General features: G+C 42.0%; 1 protein-coding gene across 2 annotated transcripts in view; it reads right to left on the reverse strand.

Annotated features, from left to right (window-relative positions):
* Positions 1–17,343, reverse strand: part of ELOVL5 (ELOVL fatty acid elongase 5) — an 83,661-nt gene that overhangs the window by 14,405 nt on the left and 51,913 nt on the right. For both annotated transcript variants that reach the window (XM_025890366.2, XM_073905100.1), the window contains one exon: positions 16,089–16,276. In XM_025890366.2, the coding sequence (XP_025746151.1) occupies positions 16,089–16,276 (188 nt within the window). The remainder of the gene's footprint in view (positions 1–16,088; positions 16,277–17,343) is intronic.

The raw sequence follows: 17,343 nt of genomic DNA on the forward strand, positions 1-17,343 counted from the left end.
GTTCATCTCCCCCTCCGATTTCCCCCCCCCTTCATTTTTCCCTTCCTTCTCCTGATGTCCTCCATGCTGTTCCTTATGTTCCACAAATAAGTGAAACCATATAATTGACTTTCTCTGCTTGACTTATTTCACTTAGCATAATCTCCTCTAGCTCCATCCATGTAGATGTAAAAGTTGGGTATTCGTCCTTTCTGATGGCTGAGTAATATTCCATTGTATATATGGACCACATCTTCTTTTATCCATTCATCTGCTGAAGGGCATCTCAGCTCTTTCCACAGTTTGGTTATTGCGGACATTGCTGCTATGAACATTGGGGTGCATATGGCCTTTCTTTTCACTACAGCTGTGTCTTTGGGGGTAAATACCCAGTAGTGCAATTGCTGCGTCATAGGGTAGCTCTGGGATTTTTAATTTTTTGAGGCACCTCCACATTGTTTCCCAAAGTGGCTGTACCAACTTGCATTCCCACCAACAGTGTAAGAGGGTTCTCCTTTCTCAACAACCTCTCCAACATTCGTGGTTTCTTGCCTTGTCAATTTTTGCCATTCTAACTTGTGTAAGGTGGTATCTCAATGTAGTTTTGGTTTGAATTTCCCTGATCTAACGATGATGAACATTTTTTCATGTGTCTGTTAGCCATTTGTATGTCTTCTTTGGAGACGTGTCTGTTCATGTCTTCTGCCCATTTTTTGACTTACTTGTTTTGTGGGTGTTGAGTTTGAGAAGTTCTTTATAGATCTTGGATACCAGCCCGTTATCTGTAGTGTCATTTGCAAATTTCTTCTCCCATTCTGTGGGTTGCCTCTTTGTTTTGTTGACTGTTTCCTTTGCTGTGCAGAAGCTTTTTATCTTGATGAAGTCCCAAAAGTTCATTTCTGCTTTTGTTTCACTAGCCTTTGGAGATGTATCTTGAAAGAAGTTGCTGTGGCCGATGTCAAAGAGAGTACTGCCTATGTTCTCCTCTAGGATTTTGGTGGGTTCCTGTCTCACACGGAGGTTTTCATCCATTTTGAGTTTATCTTTGTGTATGGTGTTAGAGAATGGTCGAGTTTCATTCTTCTGTATATAGCTGTTCAATTTTCCCAACACTATTTATTGAAGAAACTGTCTTTTTTCCACTGCATATTTTTCCCAGCTTTGTCGAAGATTATTTGACCACAGAGTTGAGGGTCCATATCTGGGCTCTCTTTTCTGTTCCATTGGTCTATATGTCTGTTTTTGTGCCAGGACCATGCTGTCTTGGTGATCACTGCTTTGTAATATAGCTTGAAATCGGGCAATGTGATTCCCCCAGCTTTTTCTTTTTCAACATTTCCTTGGCGATTCAGGGTCTTTTCTGGTTCCATACAAATTCTAGGATTGTTTGTTCCAGCACTTTGAAAGACGTCATTGGAATTTTGATCGGGACGGCACTGAAGGTATAGAATGCTCTGGATAGCATAGACATTTTAACAATGTTTATCCTTCCAATCCATGAGCATGGAATGTTTTTTCATCTTTTTGTGTCTTCTTCAATTTCTTTCATGAGTGTTCTGTAGTTCCTCGAGTACAGATCCTTTACCTCTTTGGTTAGGTTTATTCCAAGGTGTCTGATGGTTTTTGGTGCTATCGTAAATGGAACCGTTTTCTTAATTTCTCTTCTACAGTTGCATTGTTAGTGTGTAAGAAAGCAACAGATTTCTGTGCATTGGTTTTGTTCCTGCCACATTACTGAATTGCTGTAGAAGTTCAAGTAATCTGGGGGTGGAGTCTTTTGGTTTTCCACATAAAGTACCATGTCATCTGCGAAAAGAGAGTTTGACTTCTTCTTTGCCAATCTGAATACCTTTTATTTCTTTTTGTTGTCTAATTCCTGTTGCTAGGTTTTCTAGCACTATGTTGAATAATAGTGGTGAGAGTGGGCATCCTTGACGTGTTCCTGATCTTAAGGGAAAGGCTCTCAGCTTTACCCATTGAGGATGATATTTGCTGTGGGTTTTTCATAGATGGATTTTATGAACTTGAGCAATGTTCCCTCTATCCCTATACTCTGAATAGTTTTAATCAGGAAAGGATGCTGTATTTTGTCAGATGCTTTTTCTGCATCTATTGAGAGGACCATATGGTTCTTCTCTCTCCTATTATTGTGTTCTATCACATTGATTGATTTGCGAATGTTGAACCACCCTTGCATCCTGGGGATAAATCTCACTTGGTTGTGGTGGATGATCCTTTTTTTTTTTTTTTTAAAGACTTTATTTATTTGACAGAGACACAGCAAGAGAGGGAATAACAGCAGGGGGAGTGGGAGAGGGAGAAGCAGGCTTCCTGCAGAGCAGGGAGCCCGATGCAGGGCTCGGTCGAAGCCAGACGCTTAACGACTGAGCCACACAGGCACCCCGTGGATGATCCTTTTAATATATTGTTGGATCCTATTAGCTAGGATTTTGGAATCCATATTCATCAGGGATATTGGTCTGAAATTCTCCTTTTTGATGGGGTCTTTGCCTGGTTTGGGGATTAAGGTAATGCTTGCCTCACAGAATGAGTCTGGAGCTTTCTTTCTGTTTCTATTTTTGAAACAGCTTCAGGAGAATAGGTTATTTCTTCTTCTTTGAATGTTTGGTAGAATTCCCCAGGGAATCCATCAGGCCCTGGACTCTTGTTTTTTGGGAGGTTTTTGATCACTGCTTTAATCTCATTGTGGTTATTGGCCTATTCAGGTTGTCAATTTCTTCCTGTTTCAGTGTTAGCAGCTTATAGGTTTCCAGGAAGGCATCCAGTTCATCCAGATTGCTCAGTTTATTAGCATATAGTTGTTGATAATAATTTCTAATAACTTTCTATTTCCTTGGTGTTAGTGGTGATCTCTCCCCTTTCTTTCATAATTTTATTAATTTGGGTCCTTTCTCTTTTCTTTTGGATAAGTCTGGCCAGTGGTTTATCTATCTTTAATTAATTCTTTCAAAAAACAAGCTTCTAGTTTCGTTGATCCGATCTACGTTCCTGGTTTCTAATTCATTGGTCTCTCCGCTAATCTCAATTATTTCTCTTCTAATGCGTGGCTTAGGCATCGTTTTTTGCTTTTTCTCTAGTTCTTTAAGGTGTAGAGTTAGTTGGTGAATTCAGGATTTTTCTATTTTTTTTGAGTGAGGCTCGGATGCCTATGTATTTGCCCCTTACGACTGCCTTTGCAGTATCCCGTAGGTTTTGGACCAATGTGTTTTCGTTCTCATTGGTTTCCATGAATTGTTTAAGTTCTTCTTTGATTTCCTGGTTGACCCAAACATTCTTGAACAGAGAGGTCTTTAGCTTCCAAGTGTTTGAATTTCTGCCAAAATTTTTCTTGTGACTGAGTTCCAGTTTTAACACATTATGGTCTTAGAATATGCAAGGAATAATCTGTCTTTTGGTATTGGTTGAGACCTGATTTGTGACCCAGTATGTGGTCTATTCTGGAGAAAGTTCCATGTGCACTCGAGAAGAATGAGTATTCTGTTGTTTTAGGGTGGAATGTTCTGTATATATCTATGAGGTTCATGTGGTCCAGTGTGTCATTAAAAGCTCTTGTTTCTTTGTTGATTTTGGGCTTAGATGATCTGTCTATTGCTGAGAGTGGAGTATTGAGGTCTCCTACAATTAATGTATTGTTATCAATATGAGTCTTTATTTTGGTTAACACTTGGCTTATGTAGATGGCTGCTCTCATGTTGGGGGTGTAGATATTTACAATTGTTAGATCTTCTTGTTGGATAGACCCTTTAAGAATGATATAGTGTCCTTCTGTGTCTCTAACTACAGTCTTTAGTTTAAAATCTAATTTGTCTGATAAAAGAATTGCTACCCCAGCTTTCTTTTGAGGTCCGCTGGCATGAAAGATGGATCTCCAGCCCTTCACTTTCAGTCTGGATGTATCTTTAGGTTCAAAATGAGTCTTTTGTAGACAGCATATGGATGGGTCCTGTCTTTTTATCCAACCTGCAACCCTGTGCCGTTTTATGGGAGCATTTAGGCCGCTCATGTTGAGAGTGATTATTGAAAGATATGAATTTATTGTCATCATGTTGCCTGTGAAGACCTTGTTTTATAGATTATCCCAGTAAATTTCTGTTCTATATCACTCTTGGGGTCTTTCTCCTTTTATAGAACCTCCCTTAATATTTCTTGCAGGGCCGGCTTAGTGGTCACACATTCTTTCCGTTTCTGCTGGTCTTGGAAGCTCTGCATTTCTCCATCCATTCTAAATGACAGCCTTGCCGATAAAGTATTTGGCTGCATGTTCTTCTCGTTTAGTACCCTGAATATGTCTTGCCAGGCCTTTTGGCTTCAGGTCTCTGTGGATAGGTCTGATGTTATTCTGATGTTTCTCCCTCTGTACGTAGGGAATCTCTTCCCCCTAACTGCCCTTAAGATGGTGTCTTTGGTTCTAAGACTTGCGAGTTTTACTATTACATGCTGGGGTATTGGCCTGTTTTCCTTGATCTTGGGAAGGGTCCTCTCTGCCTCTAGGACAGGAATGTTTGTTTCATTCCCCAGATTAGGAGGAATCTCAGCTACGATGTGCTCAGACATATCTTCTAGTCCTCTCTCTCTCTCCACCCACTCAGGGATTCCAATAATTCTGACATTGGAACATTTCATGGTGTCACTTATTTCTCTGATTCTATTTTCATGGATTCTGAGTTGTTTTTCCCTGGCTTCCTCTTTTCCCTTTTTATCTATTAAATGGTCTTCCAGGTCACTAATTTGTTCTTCTGCCTCGCTTACCCTAGCTGTTAGATTATCTAGATTAGATTGGATCTCACTGATAGCATTTTTAAGTTCTGCCAATTCAGCTTTCATTTCTGCCCTTAGAGACTCTATGTTGCCCTTAATTGATTTCTCCACCCTAGCTATCGTCTTCACAATTGCTAGCCTGAATTCCATCTCTGACATCTTGGTTATATCTGTATCCATTTGTAAATCTGTGGCATAAATCATAATCTCTGAGTCTTTCCTATTTTGGGGGTTCCTCCTCCTAGTCATTCTGTTGAGGGGTGGTTGAGGGAATGCAGAGAGTCCAAATTTCTGACCACGACCCAAGCAAGATGCATGTGTTTTCTAGGGACCATAGGGTTGCTGGCCTCTCGTTTTCCCAGCCTATCTTCTGGAGGAGGGGCCTGCCATGCTGTTACTCAGGCAACCCTGTTTGGGCAGAGTTGCCCTGCCCCCTGTGGTGGGGGATGGGCTCAGTGGAAACCGGTTTTTTGGGGCTTTTGTTCTCTGGCAGCTTTCCCTGGTGGCTTTCCGCATCTCTTCTGAAGAGTCACAGCAGGACAGACTGTTTCCAACCCTCTGCCTCAGAGCAGAGATATCGCACTCTGTTCTTCAGTGAGCTCTCCAGGCCACACTATCTCCGTTTCTGTCTGTGCTGCTATAAACTGCAGTGTCCTGGGTTGTGTGCCCCTCAGCAGCGCTCCCAGTCCTGCCTTCAGGTCAGGGCACATGTCTATCCTTTGTGCTTCTAATACTGCCAGCCGCCCCCAGTTTGTAAGCGCGGCCCCGCCACTCCGGGTGTCCGTCCGGGGGACTGCCCTAAAGAGTCCTTTCCCTGCCGGTACTGGTCTGCGAGCCTGTGCCCGGTCCCCAGCATGGGAGGCTGTCACTCACCGGCAGTGTAGGATCTCCACGGCCAGGCTCCCTCCTGCTGCCGTTTATCCTCTGCTATCTGCCCGCGGAATCAGGGCTCCCCACTTGTACCTCGATACCAAATGCCTGCGATATTGTTTGTAGAGATCCAGATCTTCTTACATCTCAGGCTAATTTTGTGGGTGTTCAGAGTGGTCTGGTAGATATCCAGCTCAATTCCGGGGACCAGTTGGAATAGGGTCCCCTACTCCTCTGCCATCTTTTCCCAGGACTCTGGAGCGAATCATTTCTAATGGTGAGAGGTGACTTCTCATCTAACACCACAAATAGCCACAAATGTGGTATAACCTTTAGCATGATAACCATTTCCAGGGCACTTTCTGGAATTCTACCAAAGCATCTCAAAAAAACAAGGTCATTTAGCATTTAAAGAATAAGCAGGAGAATGTCATCTTGGGTGGCCATTATCAGCCTTTCACCCCAATATCTCAAGATGTCAGAGCCACAAGATAACCCTTTTTGAAAAGGACTGACTGCTTTTAGTGATAAGGGCCTGGTGAGCTCTGTGGTTATTACCCCCAAACAGACACCCATCCAATAAAAGATGAGAAGAGACAGTCCATGCTAGAATTCAAACTGTATCTAGAAGAGGACCCAGGGACATTTCCATGTAACACCAAGTGTGTGGGGGTTGACATTTGCACAGCCCTTATTGTTTATGTGAATGCCCAAGTGTGTATTTTTTAGACTTGGTACAAGCCACATTTTCAATAAGGAGACAGAGATGAGAAATGATACAGATGCCCAAGAGTCACATAGCTTTTTGGTGGCAACACTGGGACCAGCACCCAGGAATTCTGGCTCTCAGTTTAACTGCAATCTCAAAGAAGAGTTCCATGCTCCTCTGACCTTCCTTGCTTGTTTTTCAATCCTTAATAATTCAAGAGCACAATGGGGGTACTCTATCAATGAAGCAATCTGAGGAAAAGTAGACTTTTACCTGCATCTTTACTTCAGCAGATGTTTGGTTTAAAATTAACCACCAGCTACTCCAAAACTGGAAGTATATAGTTCTTCCAGGGTTTAGCTAGCCGTTCTTGGCTGTGGTAGTATGGAACAGGGTCAGGTGAAAGCATGTGGCTTTGCATTTCAAATCTTTCATGTCCAGACCATAAGGATGCCCATTAAAATAACTGCAAACTCATAACCTCCAAAAGTGTTTTGTTTTGTTTTCCTTATGACCAGGAGCACCCTTGGGTTACTGCTGAATGGAATACTCTCAGTTGAGTCATAAGGACAGGCTCTGTGCACTAGAGAAGTCTTTAGAACAAAGCACAAAGGACCAGCTTGTCCTCAGCCCAAGCTGAAACAGGGATGTCCGGCATTTTCCCCTGAACTCTAGACCCTGTACTCTTACGCTGGCAGTCCTGTTCTCTCATCTCTCAGGCCTCCTGAGGAGTGGCTTCTGCTAAGTAGCTGCCATGCAGCCAGCAAGAAATGCTCATTTTGCAGTTCATGGGGTGTTAGTGGTTAAGGAGAGGAAAACCTCAAACCAAGACTCAGCATCTCGAGACAGTACTGTACAATGGTTTGAGGCACAGACCCGAATCCCTGGCCTACCGGGGAACTCACCCTCAGCAGAAAGGGCAGTGATAGTCCAGGGAACAGTAAAGGAGTTAGCCCAGTATCTGGCATAGGAGGCACTATGTAAGTCTTTGCTATGATTTTAGCCAGATGTTTGCTATTTCTGCTGCCCATGCGTGAAGGCCCATGACTAGGTCTGAAGTGGTGTTGCTCCTAGTGTGTACCGAGGCCCCGGCCAGGGCATCCTTTGCATAAAGAGACTTCTCCAGTCCACCTACTGACTCTTGTTTTGCAGATTAAGTCTGCTTTGGTTGAGGATTTGTCCAGTGACATGTTCCTTGTTATACCAGCTGCCAGTGGCCCAGTTACCAAAGGTTTGCAGAGTCAGTTTAGAGAAGTCAGGCCTGGCTTTGGACCAGCTCTGAAGCTTGCACTCTACTGGAAGGTAATCCTCCCTCTTCTGCTGGGTGTGAGGAGCAAGGGGATGGCTGTTTGGGTTGTACCCTTTCTCCATTTGCCCAATATAAGGCATTCTCTCAGGGCAGTGCCAGATAAACTGAGAGGAACCTAACTGAATGGGTGCTTCCACTCCCTGAGAAAAGTTTCCTTCTGAGCAAGGAATTTCAGTGGCAAGGGAACGAAAAGCAAGAATTATTTTAAGGCAACGATCAGGCCTTTCTGAGAAGTATTAATCTCACCAGATGTTTCAATTTCTCTGTACCTCTGTTAAATGAGAAAAAGCAGAATAGTAAATTTTTTTTTTTGGAAGTACTTTGGTAAACATAATCCTTTTTTTTTTTTAAAATAAAATTCAATATTCAACTACCAGGTCTTTTAAGTGTTTTTCCAAATCCTATTTCCCCACAATAACATTTCTATTTTAGGAAAGCCTGAAGGGAAAGAAAAACAACAAGACAGTTTAGAATATAATGTTTCCAAAGCAACTGATCTGTGGTTCTATCAGGACCTTCAAAACCAGAGCCCAGGGAGGAACAGGCTGTCAGGTGCCTGGGGAGATGCTTCAACTGTATCAACCTCATAATTATAGAGGGGTTAGAAGGCACAAGCAAAACATCCATCCCAGCAAATTTCTTTCATCTTTCCAATAAAGCAGCATCAGAAATCTTCAAAAGAAGACTCAATGACAAAAAGTACTCATGTCTGGTTCTGGCAATGCAGCAAACTGAACAAAAGCAGAACCAACTCCCCCACTATAAAGACACACAGAAATGCTACATGAAACACACCAAGTCCATCATCACTGATGCCTAACTATACCGTGAGGCCCCCTCCCCAAAACGTTATGCAGAAAGGAGGACGTTAGCTTACATTTAAGTCCTTTTAGAATCTTTCTTTTATTTGAAGAAGACACCTTACCTAAGATGACCCCACCCGGCAATACTAGTTCGGGATGCTTATCCAGGACACCAGACAAACCATTTTGTTTTTAAAGAAGAGGTTTAGTGTAGATTTAATAATTATTCCCAGAGGAATAATGTGGCTGAAAGCAAATGGTTAAGTTTGGAGATAACTGTCATATCTAGATCACGGGGGAGGGGGGGAGGAAACATGATGTTCCTATGTTACGTAATGAGAAAAAAAAGAAAGACAGGGAGTAAACCTTCAGAAATAAATGATATACAGTCATTTACAGTAAAAATTCAATAGATGGATGGAACAGCAGAGTAGACACAAATGAAAGTGTGAGTGAATCAGATGAATGCAGAGGAGAGAGATAAAGGGGCATAAATACGAAAGAGAGGCTATGTGGAGTTGGGGACTGTCTAACACGGATCTAATGGTAGAGGGGGGAGGAGAGGCCAGAGTTGAGCAGATGATGGCCGAGTACTTTCCTGAACTAATGAAATATGTTAGGCCAAAGGCTCGAAAGTCCTGAATGAGATCAATAAAAATAGATGGCTACCCAGGCACACAACTGTTTCATTTTTAAATGCAACTTAAAAATTATCCGGAACAAAAATGATTACCTACGAATGAATAAAAACAGGACTGTAGTGGAATTCTCTGGAATGAATCTTCAAAGTGCTGAAGAAAAATAACTTGATCTAGAATTCTTTGCCCCACTAAAATACTATTCAAGCTTAAAGACCAACAAAATGGGGCGCCTGGGTGGCTCAGATGGTTAAGCGTCTGCCTTCGGCTCGGGTCATGATCCCGGGGTCCTGGGATCGGGTCCCACATCGGGCTCCCTGCTCTGTGGTGAGCCTGCTTCTCCCTCTGCTTCTCTCTCTCTCTCTCTTTAAAAAAAAAAAAAAAAAAAGACCAACAAAATGATGCCCAAACCGAGACTAAGAGGTGAGCCTTCACAGCAAAGAACTACTCCAAGAGAAGGAAACGGAGCCTCAAAGGGAAAAATGGATTTCACAGATCAAGAGTGAACACAGCAAAGAGCAAGGACTCACTAAAGATGACAACTGTGTAGGACGTCAGCAAATGCTGGGATGACAGAACATGATGGAGACACACAGGAACGGGGAATCCGCATGCAAACTTCCAAGGTCCTGTATGACTCAGGAGGGTGGAAATAAGAATTCACTGTAGACTTTTTGAAGTTGAGGAGACATATTAAAAACTTATGGGCAACACTATAATACAGAATTAGAATGAATGACTATTCAATCAGTAAAATGAAAAAACATAAAAATTCAACAGAAAAGAGAAGGGAAAAAAGAAGAAAACACACATACACACCAAAAAAAAGGTGATAGAAATTATTCCAAAATAATCACTATGCTAAATGAAAATGGGTTACATTTCCCCACTAAAAGACAAGAGACTATCAGATTCAGTCATTAGAGTCCTAGATGTATATCTAGTTTAAAAAAAAAAAAATCACATTTGCACAAGGAGACCAAGAGTACTCCATACAACACTATGAACGGGAAACCTGTACGTCCATGCAAAGAAAACTGCATAAAATGGTATAATAAACTCTAACACTGAAGTAATACAGAAATTAACTAAATTAACTAAATCTCTATGATTCAACATGGATTCATCTCAAAATATAATACTGACTGAAAGAAAGCTATCGAAGGAGTATAAACAGTATAAACAGTATAAACAGTAAACCATTAACATAAATTTTAAAAAATTTCTCAGAATATACCATATATTGTCATGTATACATACACATGTATTGAAAGTATAAAAACATATCCAGAGAAGAAACACATGAACTTCAGAAGAAAGCTGTATCTGAGAAGGGGCTGTACTTCAGATGCATTTTTATATTTCTTTTAATTAAATTCAATTAGCCAACATATAGTAGTACATCATTAGTTTCTGATTTAGCATTCAATAATTTACCAGTTGCATATAACACCCAGTACTCATCACATGCATTTTTATAATATTTCCTTTTCTTTTTTTAAGATTTTATTTATTTATGAGAGAGAGAGAGAAAGTGTGGGAAGAGGGGCAGAGGGAGAAGCAGACTCCCCACTGAGCAGAGGACCTGACGTGGGGGTTTAACCAATTGAACCACACAGGCACCCCTAATATTTTCTTTCTTAAATAATTCAGACCAATAACAAGAGGTCAATATTTGTGAGGTACACAGATATTATTTATGTGATTTTACTTTCCATATTTTGAAGTAGTTCTGAAATTACAATTTAAAATAAGAAATGCAAAGGGGGAGAAAGAGGGAGTTTTGGATCTTTGCCAATCCAGATCCATCTATCCAGATAGCAATCACGGTTTTCTAAAACTGCATTTTAAATGTTGTGATTGAGACTGTTCTCTCACTCTATTCACAAAAGAGAGTTCTAACTGCAACGTAATAAACATAAACAAGTACTCAAAAAAAACAATCTTATCTGTAATCTGTGATTTTGTTTAAAGTAAAACCGTGGGCCAGGCATTTGCTTTCTCCTTTTTTTTCTTTTGGCACTTGCTTTTTTCCTACCCTCGTGCTCATGATACATGTGGTGGAGCCATATTAACAGAGGGAAGAAACACTGAGATCACAGATGTCTTCTATGCCAGTGATGTGTGTGCAAGGAACAGGATGCTGAGGCCACACCCAGCGGAACACCTGAGTGGAAAGCAATGTGTCATGTTCCTTGGGAATAGTGGGAAGGCAAGAGAGGCTTAAAAATCACTGCTCTGTAGGGGCACCTGGGTGGCTTAGTCATTAAGTGTCTGCCTTCGGCTTGGGTCATGATCTCAGGTCCTGGGATCAAGCCCCGCATTGGGCTCCCTGCTCAGTGGGGAGTCTGCTTCTCCCTCTCCCACTGCCCCTGCTTGTGTTCCTGCTCTTGCTGTGTCTATTAAATAAATAAAACCTTTTTTTCAATTTTATTTTGTTATGTCAGTCACCATACATCATTAGGTTTTGTTGTAGTGATCCACGCTTCATTGTTTAAGTAAAATCTTAAAAAAAAAAAAAAAAAAAAAATCATCACTGCTCCGTAGAGTTTGGGTCCTGACTCCATGTGCTTCTGGCTTCATAGGGGAATTGATTCTTGCATAGAGTCCTTAAGAAGGAGATGGAGACTGTCAAACAGAGGTGGCCTTAGGTCTAAAAGAAGAGGGAGTTTCTTGGGGGTAGAGACCAGAAGAATGAAATAAACTGGTGTTGGGGAGTTTGAGTAGAACTATGCATAACACGCAGGCTGAGAGCTCAAAGTGCCTCCTCCTGAGGAAAGGGGCCAGCAGTTCTTAAAGTTCAAAGGCTCGTGTCCTGCACAATACTGATCCTGCTTCCCCCGCAGCTACCACTGAGTCCCAGGATCAGTGCACAAGACCCAGGCCGATCAACAGGGATGCTTCCTTTTGGACTGTAACAAACCAAGCAATCTGATCCTCTCAGCTGAGGGGGCACAAGAAGCTAGAAGCAGGAGAGCAGACACACCAAAACGGTTCCACGCTGGGAGACAGCAGCTGCCTGCGTGGGACTCCCACACCTGACATGCTAACAAAGGAGTTAGAAGTGTCTCAGACAGCTTGCTGGGGGGTGGGGTGGGGTGGGGGCAGTGGAAACGAGTCCAGCTTGGACATCTACCGCATCACGAGGAAAAGCCACATCTGGCATTGTGTGGCTGGGGATTCTCAAGCTGGAGCTCAGGAACTTTAGGTAGCTTGGGGAAACGGGGCCTTTGATAAAGACGCAATATGCTCTCCATCTCAGAGGGCAGAAAGGCACCCAAGAATTTTACATTTGCTATGAAGGGCACAGATTTACAATGCTGAGTAACTAACAGAAACTAAGGTGGTGTTTTTTTTAATTTTTCAAATCTTTTTAATGTTTTTTTTAAAGAATTTATTTATTTGACAGAGAGAAACACAGCAAAAGAGGGAACACGAGCAGGGGGAGTGGGAGAAGGAGAAGCACACTCCCTGCCAAGCAGGGAGCCTGATGCGGGGCTCGATCTCAGGACCCTGGGATCATGACCTGAGCTGAAGGCAGACGCTTAATGACGGAGCCACCCAGACGCCCCAGAGCTGTTTCTCTTCTATTAACTGAAATTTTATTTGAGCCTTCACCACTGATTGTGATTTTATTTTTTTTAAAGATTGCATTTATTTATTTGACAGAGAGAGAGAGCACAAGCAGGGGGAGCGGCAGGCAAAAGGAGAAGCAGACACCCTTTTGAGCAAGGAGCCTGATGCCGGCCTCGATCCCAGGACCCTGGGATCATGACCTGAGCCGAAGGCAGACGCTTAATGACTGAGCCACCCAGGCATCCCCTGTGATTTTAGATAACACCTCATTTATTAAGTAAAAGCCAAAAGGCTTGCCATAAAGTCCTGTACTTTTTTTTTTTTTTTAAGATTTCATTTTTATTTATTTGACAGAGAGAGACACAGCGAGAGAGGGAACACAAGCAGGGGGAGTGGGAGAGAGAGAAGCAGGCTTCCCGTGGAGCAGGGAGCCCGATGCGGGGCCCGATCCCAGGACCCTGGGATCATGGCCTGAGCCGAAGGCAGACGCCTAACGACTGAGCCACCCAGGTGTCCCAAAGTCCTGTACTTTCAATCTAAAACACACCACTGTTCAAATACACTTCTAATCAGGGATCTACAATCATTTTCCTGAAAATAAACACTAATTTTTTTTGAGATAACTACAAGTAATGCTAAGTCTCTCCTTTTAATCTATCAAATGTAATAACTATGAACAAGTCTAAACTTTTTCTAGATTTTAAACTCTGTTTCACAGTTTTCAAACCGTCATTTATTTATTTTCCTTCTTCCGGTAATTTTAAAGTTATAGTGACTCTCCCCCTTTCACTTCCTTGTTATCTCCCTTCTTTCAAGACTTCTCTTTGTCTCCTTTAAGTGACAGTGAATTTTATTTGTATTAGCCTAGAACTTGCCAAGGCAGCTGTGAATTCACACAGGATAAAATAAACTATCCATGACTACGTATTTTATATTTCTTAAATTCCTTACAGACCCAAATATGTAGATAAGCAGAAGGGTAAATAAAGACTAATAAGACTCTGCCAACTGTGTGACCACAGGCAAACAGCTCCAGCTCTTGGGACATTTGGCTGAAACGAGAGGCCCAACTAGGATCCATGACCTCCTCAGTATGTTCTGTCATAAAACTCCATGACTGCCCTCCTAGGTTTTACTAGTCAATAGAATATAAATGCTAATTAAAAGAAAAAAACAGTAGCTAAGATGAAATGAAAAGCTTGACAAAGGACAGGTTATAATGGTATTACTGATGGGTTTATGTAAATACAGGAAAAAAAGTCACACCAAAATCTAATGTAAATACCACGTAACAAGTAGTAAAATGTAGGGCTTATTTTCAACTCAGGAACACCTGATCTGGGCATATTTTTAGAAAGTGGATTTAATTTAAGGAATTACTGCTGTATGTACTCTAAATCATCAGTTAAAAATGTTTTCCTCCACTGTATATTTCTTGAGTCTCTTCATCCAGTGCTTAGACGGCTCAACCTCACCTCTAGTTCTCACCAAGCTGTCAGAGGAAAATCTGTAATTCCTACTACAGTGCTTCTGGAACCCTCCAAATTCAGTCCTATGTACACAGCAGCAATTTATACAGCACTGTTCTTCCCCTCTTTACCCAAGAATGACCTGTTTGAGAGAGGTTAAATTCTGAAGTTCTAGCTGTACCTCCAGGGCTTGAGAAACCTATAAGGCAGATCCTTAAGTTCTAGAAGATTTAATAATTTAAATATTTTTTCTCTAGAATGCTATGCATAACAATAAACTGTATAAAAGCTTTCTTTCCTTTTTTTTTTTTTTTAAAGGATTTTATTTATTTATTTGACAGAGAGACAGAGAGAGAGCACAAGTAGGCAGAGCGGCAGGCAGAGGGAGAGGGAGAAGCAGGCTTCCTGTGGAGCAGGGAGCCCGACGCGGGGCTCGATCCCAGGACTCTGGGATCATGACCTGAGCCGAAGGCAGATGCTTCACTGACTGAGCCACCCAGGTGCCCCTATAAAAGCTTTCTTAAGGAAAGGGCTGTATCATCTATCAATTATGAGAAAATAAACTGTTCACTCTGAAAAACCTGACACCTTGCTGCAGTTTGTCCCTTGAACAAGAGATGTGCACAATGCTGGGCCCAAGAGTCACTCCTGTGCACTGCCCCTGCCTCCAGTCCTGCAATATCCATCTTGGAGGCTAATTAAACTGCCTTCATTCTAGAATAGGACAGAAAAAAGCGAAAAAAGGGGTTGTAAGCATTTCACAGAGTATCAAGCATAAAAGTAATGATGGTGTAGCATCTACTACTCTAATCATAAACTCTTTAGCTATCTTATGAAACATACACGCAGACAAGGCACAGACCTCCCACAGGTGCAATCAATACCTCTCATGATCAAACAGAGTGTTTTGCACTGGTGTAACCACCCAGACACCCTCTCGCACACAACCACACAGACAGGGAGGCAGGATGGAGAGGCCTGAGGCTGATGGAGAATTCATTCTTTCCTCTAAACACCAATTTTAAGATTCATTTTGATTTCTCCCCTCCTCCCCTTATCTTCTTTACTACTCCTTGGGGAATTAAAGCCACAATAAAAGGTTAAAAATCTAAATGGGAGTGCTTGCAAATGTTTATAAATGGCTTAATTCTCCACCCAGAGATTTAACAATAGTTTTGTGCTGTGAGACATTTGTACTGTAAGCCTGAAAGGTGGTCCCTCCCCTAAAAATGTATATAAACTGTGCTTACCCTTGGAGGGCAGCTTTCCTCCCGTTTAGCTTTAAAGCCTATATTACATAACAGTGAAAAATAGGGAGGACATGTTTTGATTTCCATTTCTTTCATTTTTATTTCAGCTACAACGTTTGCCTTTGATATCATCAAATATGGTTTCCACCCTCCCAGTTATACAGATAAAATAATTTGGCCCAAATTTACAGACCATTCAAATCCTAAACACAGATCTCACCATCCACTCTTCTTAGCTTTTAAAAATGAACTTGTCAAATCTCAAAGCTATTTACAGTTATCAGATCAGGTGAGAGGCTGACTTGCCAAAAAACACTCAAACACAACTGCTACCCACTTCCTTCCTCCCCCACCTCCAAACCAGAATCCTGCATTTATTAAATGCTTAACAATAAAATGTTCACAGATCTGTTTTTCACATTTTGTTCATTTTCCACCCTGTGTTCTTCTTGCATAAAAGTATTTCTAGAAAATGATACGAAACATCACAAATCAATAGCAAACGCTTCTATTTTAGATATTCTAGAAGGCATATTTATACAAACAACTCTGGCATTTTGGAAAATCAATTTTAAAACATACTCAAAATGGATTAATGTATTTGCTCTCCCAGTCCCCCCTCCCATCCCACCCCGCAACGCAGCTGCCCTTATTTAGGAACACCATTCAGCACGGTGATCAGAGCACATTTAAGGGACAGACCTACCTCACAGAACATATAGAGAGACAGCAATGTGAGGCCAAGGTTATACAGCACTAAAATTCCCCGGCAAGAGAACGGCTGCCTATTCTTCATGTATTTTGGTCCCAGCCATACAATTAGTAAGTATATGACAGAGAAGATAAAAGTAGGTATATAGTTGTCCAGAAGAAACCATCCTTTTACTCTGGTATCTGGAAAATAATAAAAGAAAAATATTTAGTGATTAATAAGGCTGATAAAAAAACAACCACAACTTTTTTTTTTCAAACACTAAAAATCTTCCTTCCCCGTAATTTTTTAACAGTCATCTAATACTCAAGTTCCTAATGCCAACAAAGCCAACTGGAAGGGGAAGCAGGAGTTTTCAATATTTGTCATACAAGGTGAAGCTCCTTGTTACATGTTCTGAATAACATGTACATCACACGTGGTTTTTGCTAAGGAAAAATAAATACATACATATTTACCAAAGAATCTTAAAGAAACAAGGAGAAAGCTAAATTTTCCACTAACTGTATTTACTGACCAGATGTGCTGAATGCTGCACAGGATAATGAAACTCCAGAAATGACAGGCTTTTTGAACTCCAGAGTCCTCACCTGATGTCAAGTGCCTGGCAGCCTGCCCGGCATGTGCAGACTCAGAGAAAATGGGCTATTCATCCAGCTTAACAACAGTCACTGATGAGAAAGGAGGCATCTGCTCTGAGTGCAACGGTCAACAGCAGAGGGGACAAATAAGAAGGGGTGAGGTAGCAATGACCAGGGAAGTGACTATTTAAGGGACCACGGGAGCAGCAGCGGCTTAAGAGAGAAGACCTGCATGGATTCAAGGGAGCTACAGAGGGAGGAGAGCTCTCCCCTGCGCTCCCATCCTCTTTCCCTGCAAGGATGAGGAGAATTAGCTCCAAGTAGCTGCTGGGAGCAATCTGCCAGCCTCTCCCTAGATGGGGGTAAACGCCCTGGCAGCCAAACCCCCCTAGGTGTTAACCTGTCCGCTGCAAGTCAACTTCATCCTGTGGCCGACTCCTAGGAAGCCACTTCTGCAGCATGTTCCCCTTGGCATGCCGCTTTGATGAACCCCCAAAACCTATCACTCCTCAATCTTCTCTACTGTCCAAGGTCACCTACTCTGGAGCTCAGAGGCGCATGCAGGTTTTGCCTCCACCATCTTCAGAGAGGCAGCAGCGAGCAGGGACAGGCTCTGTCCCTCTACAACCTCCCGAGTGGGCCACCCTGCTACTTTCTCCAATGCTTTT

This window comes from Callorhinus ursinus, unplaced genomic scaffold, assembly GCF_003265705.2.
Source record: "Callorhinus ursinus isolate GAN/ISIS: 27379988/994484 unplaced genomic scaffold, GSC_fseal_2.0 scaffold22, whole genome shotgun sequence".
Classification (NCBI taxonomy): Eukaryota; Metazoa; Chordata; class Mammalia; order Carnivora; family Otariidae; genus Callorhinus; species Callorhinus ursinus.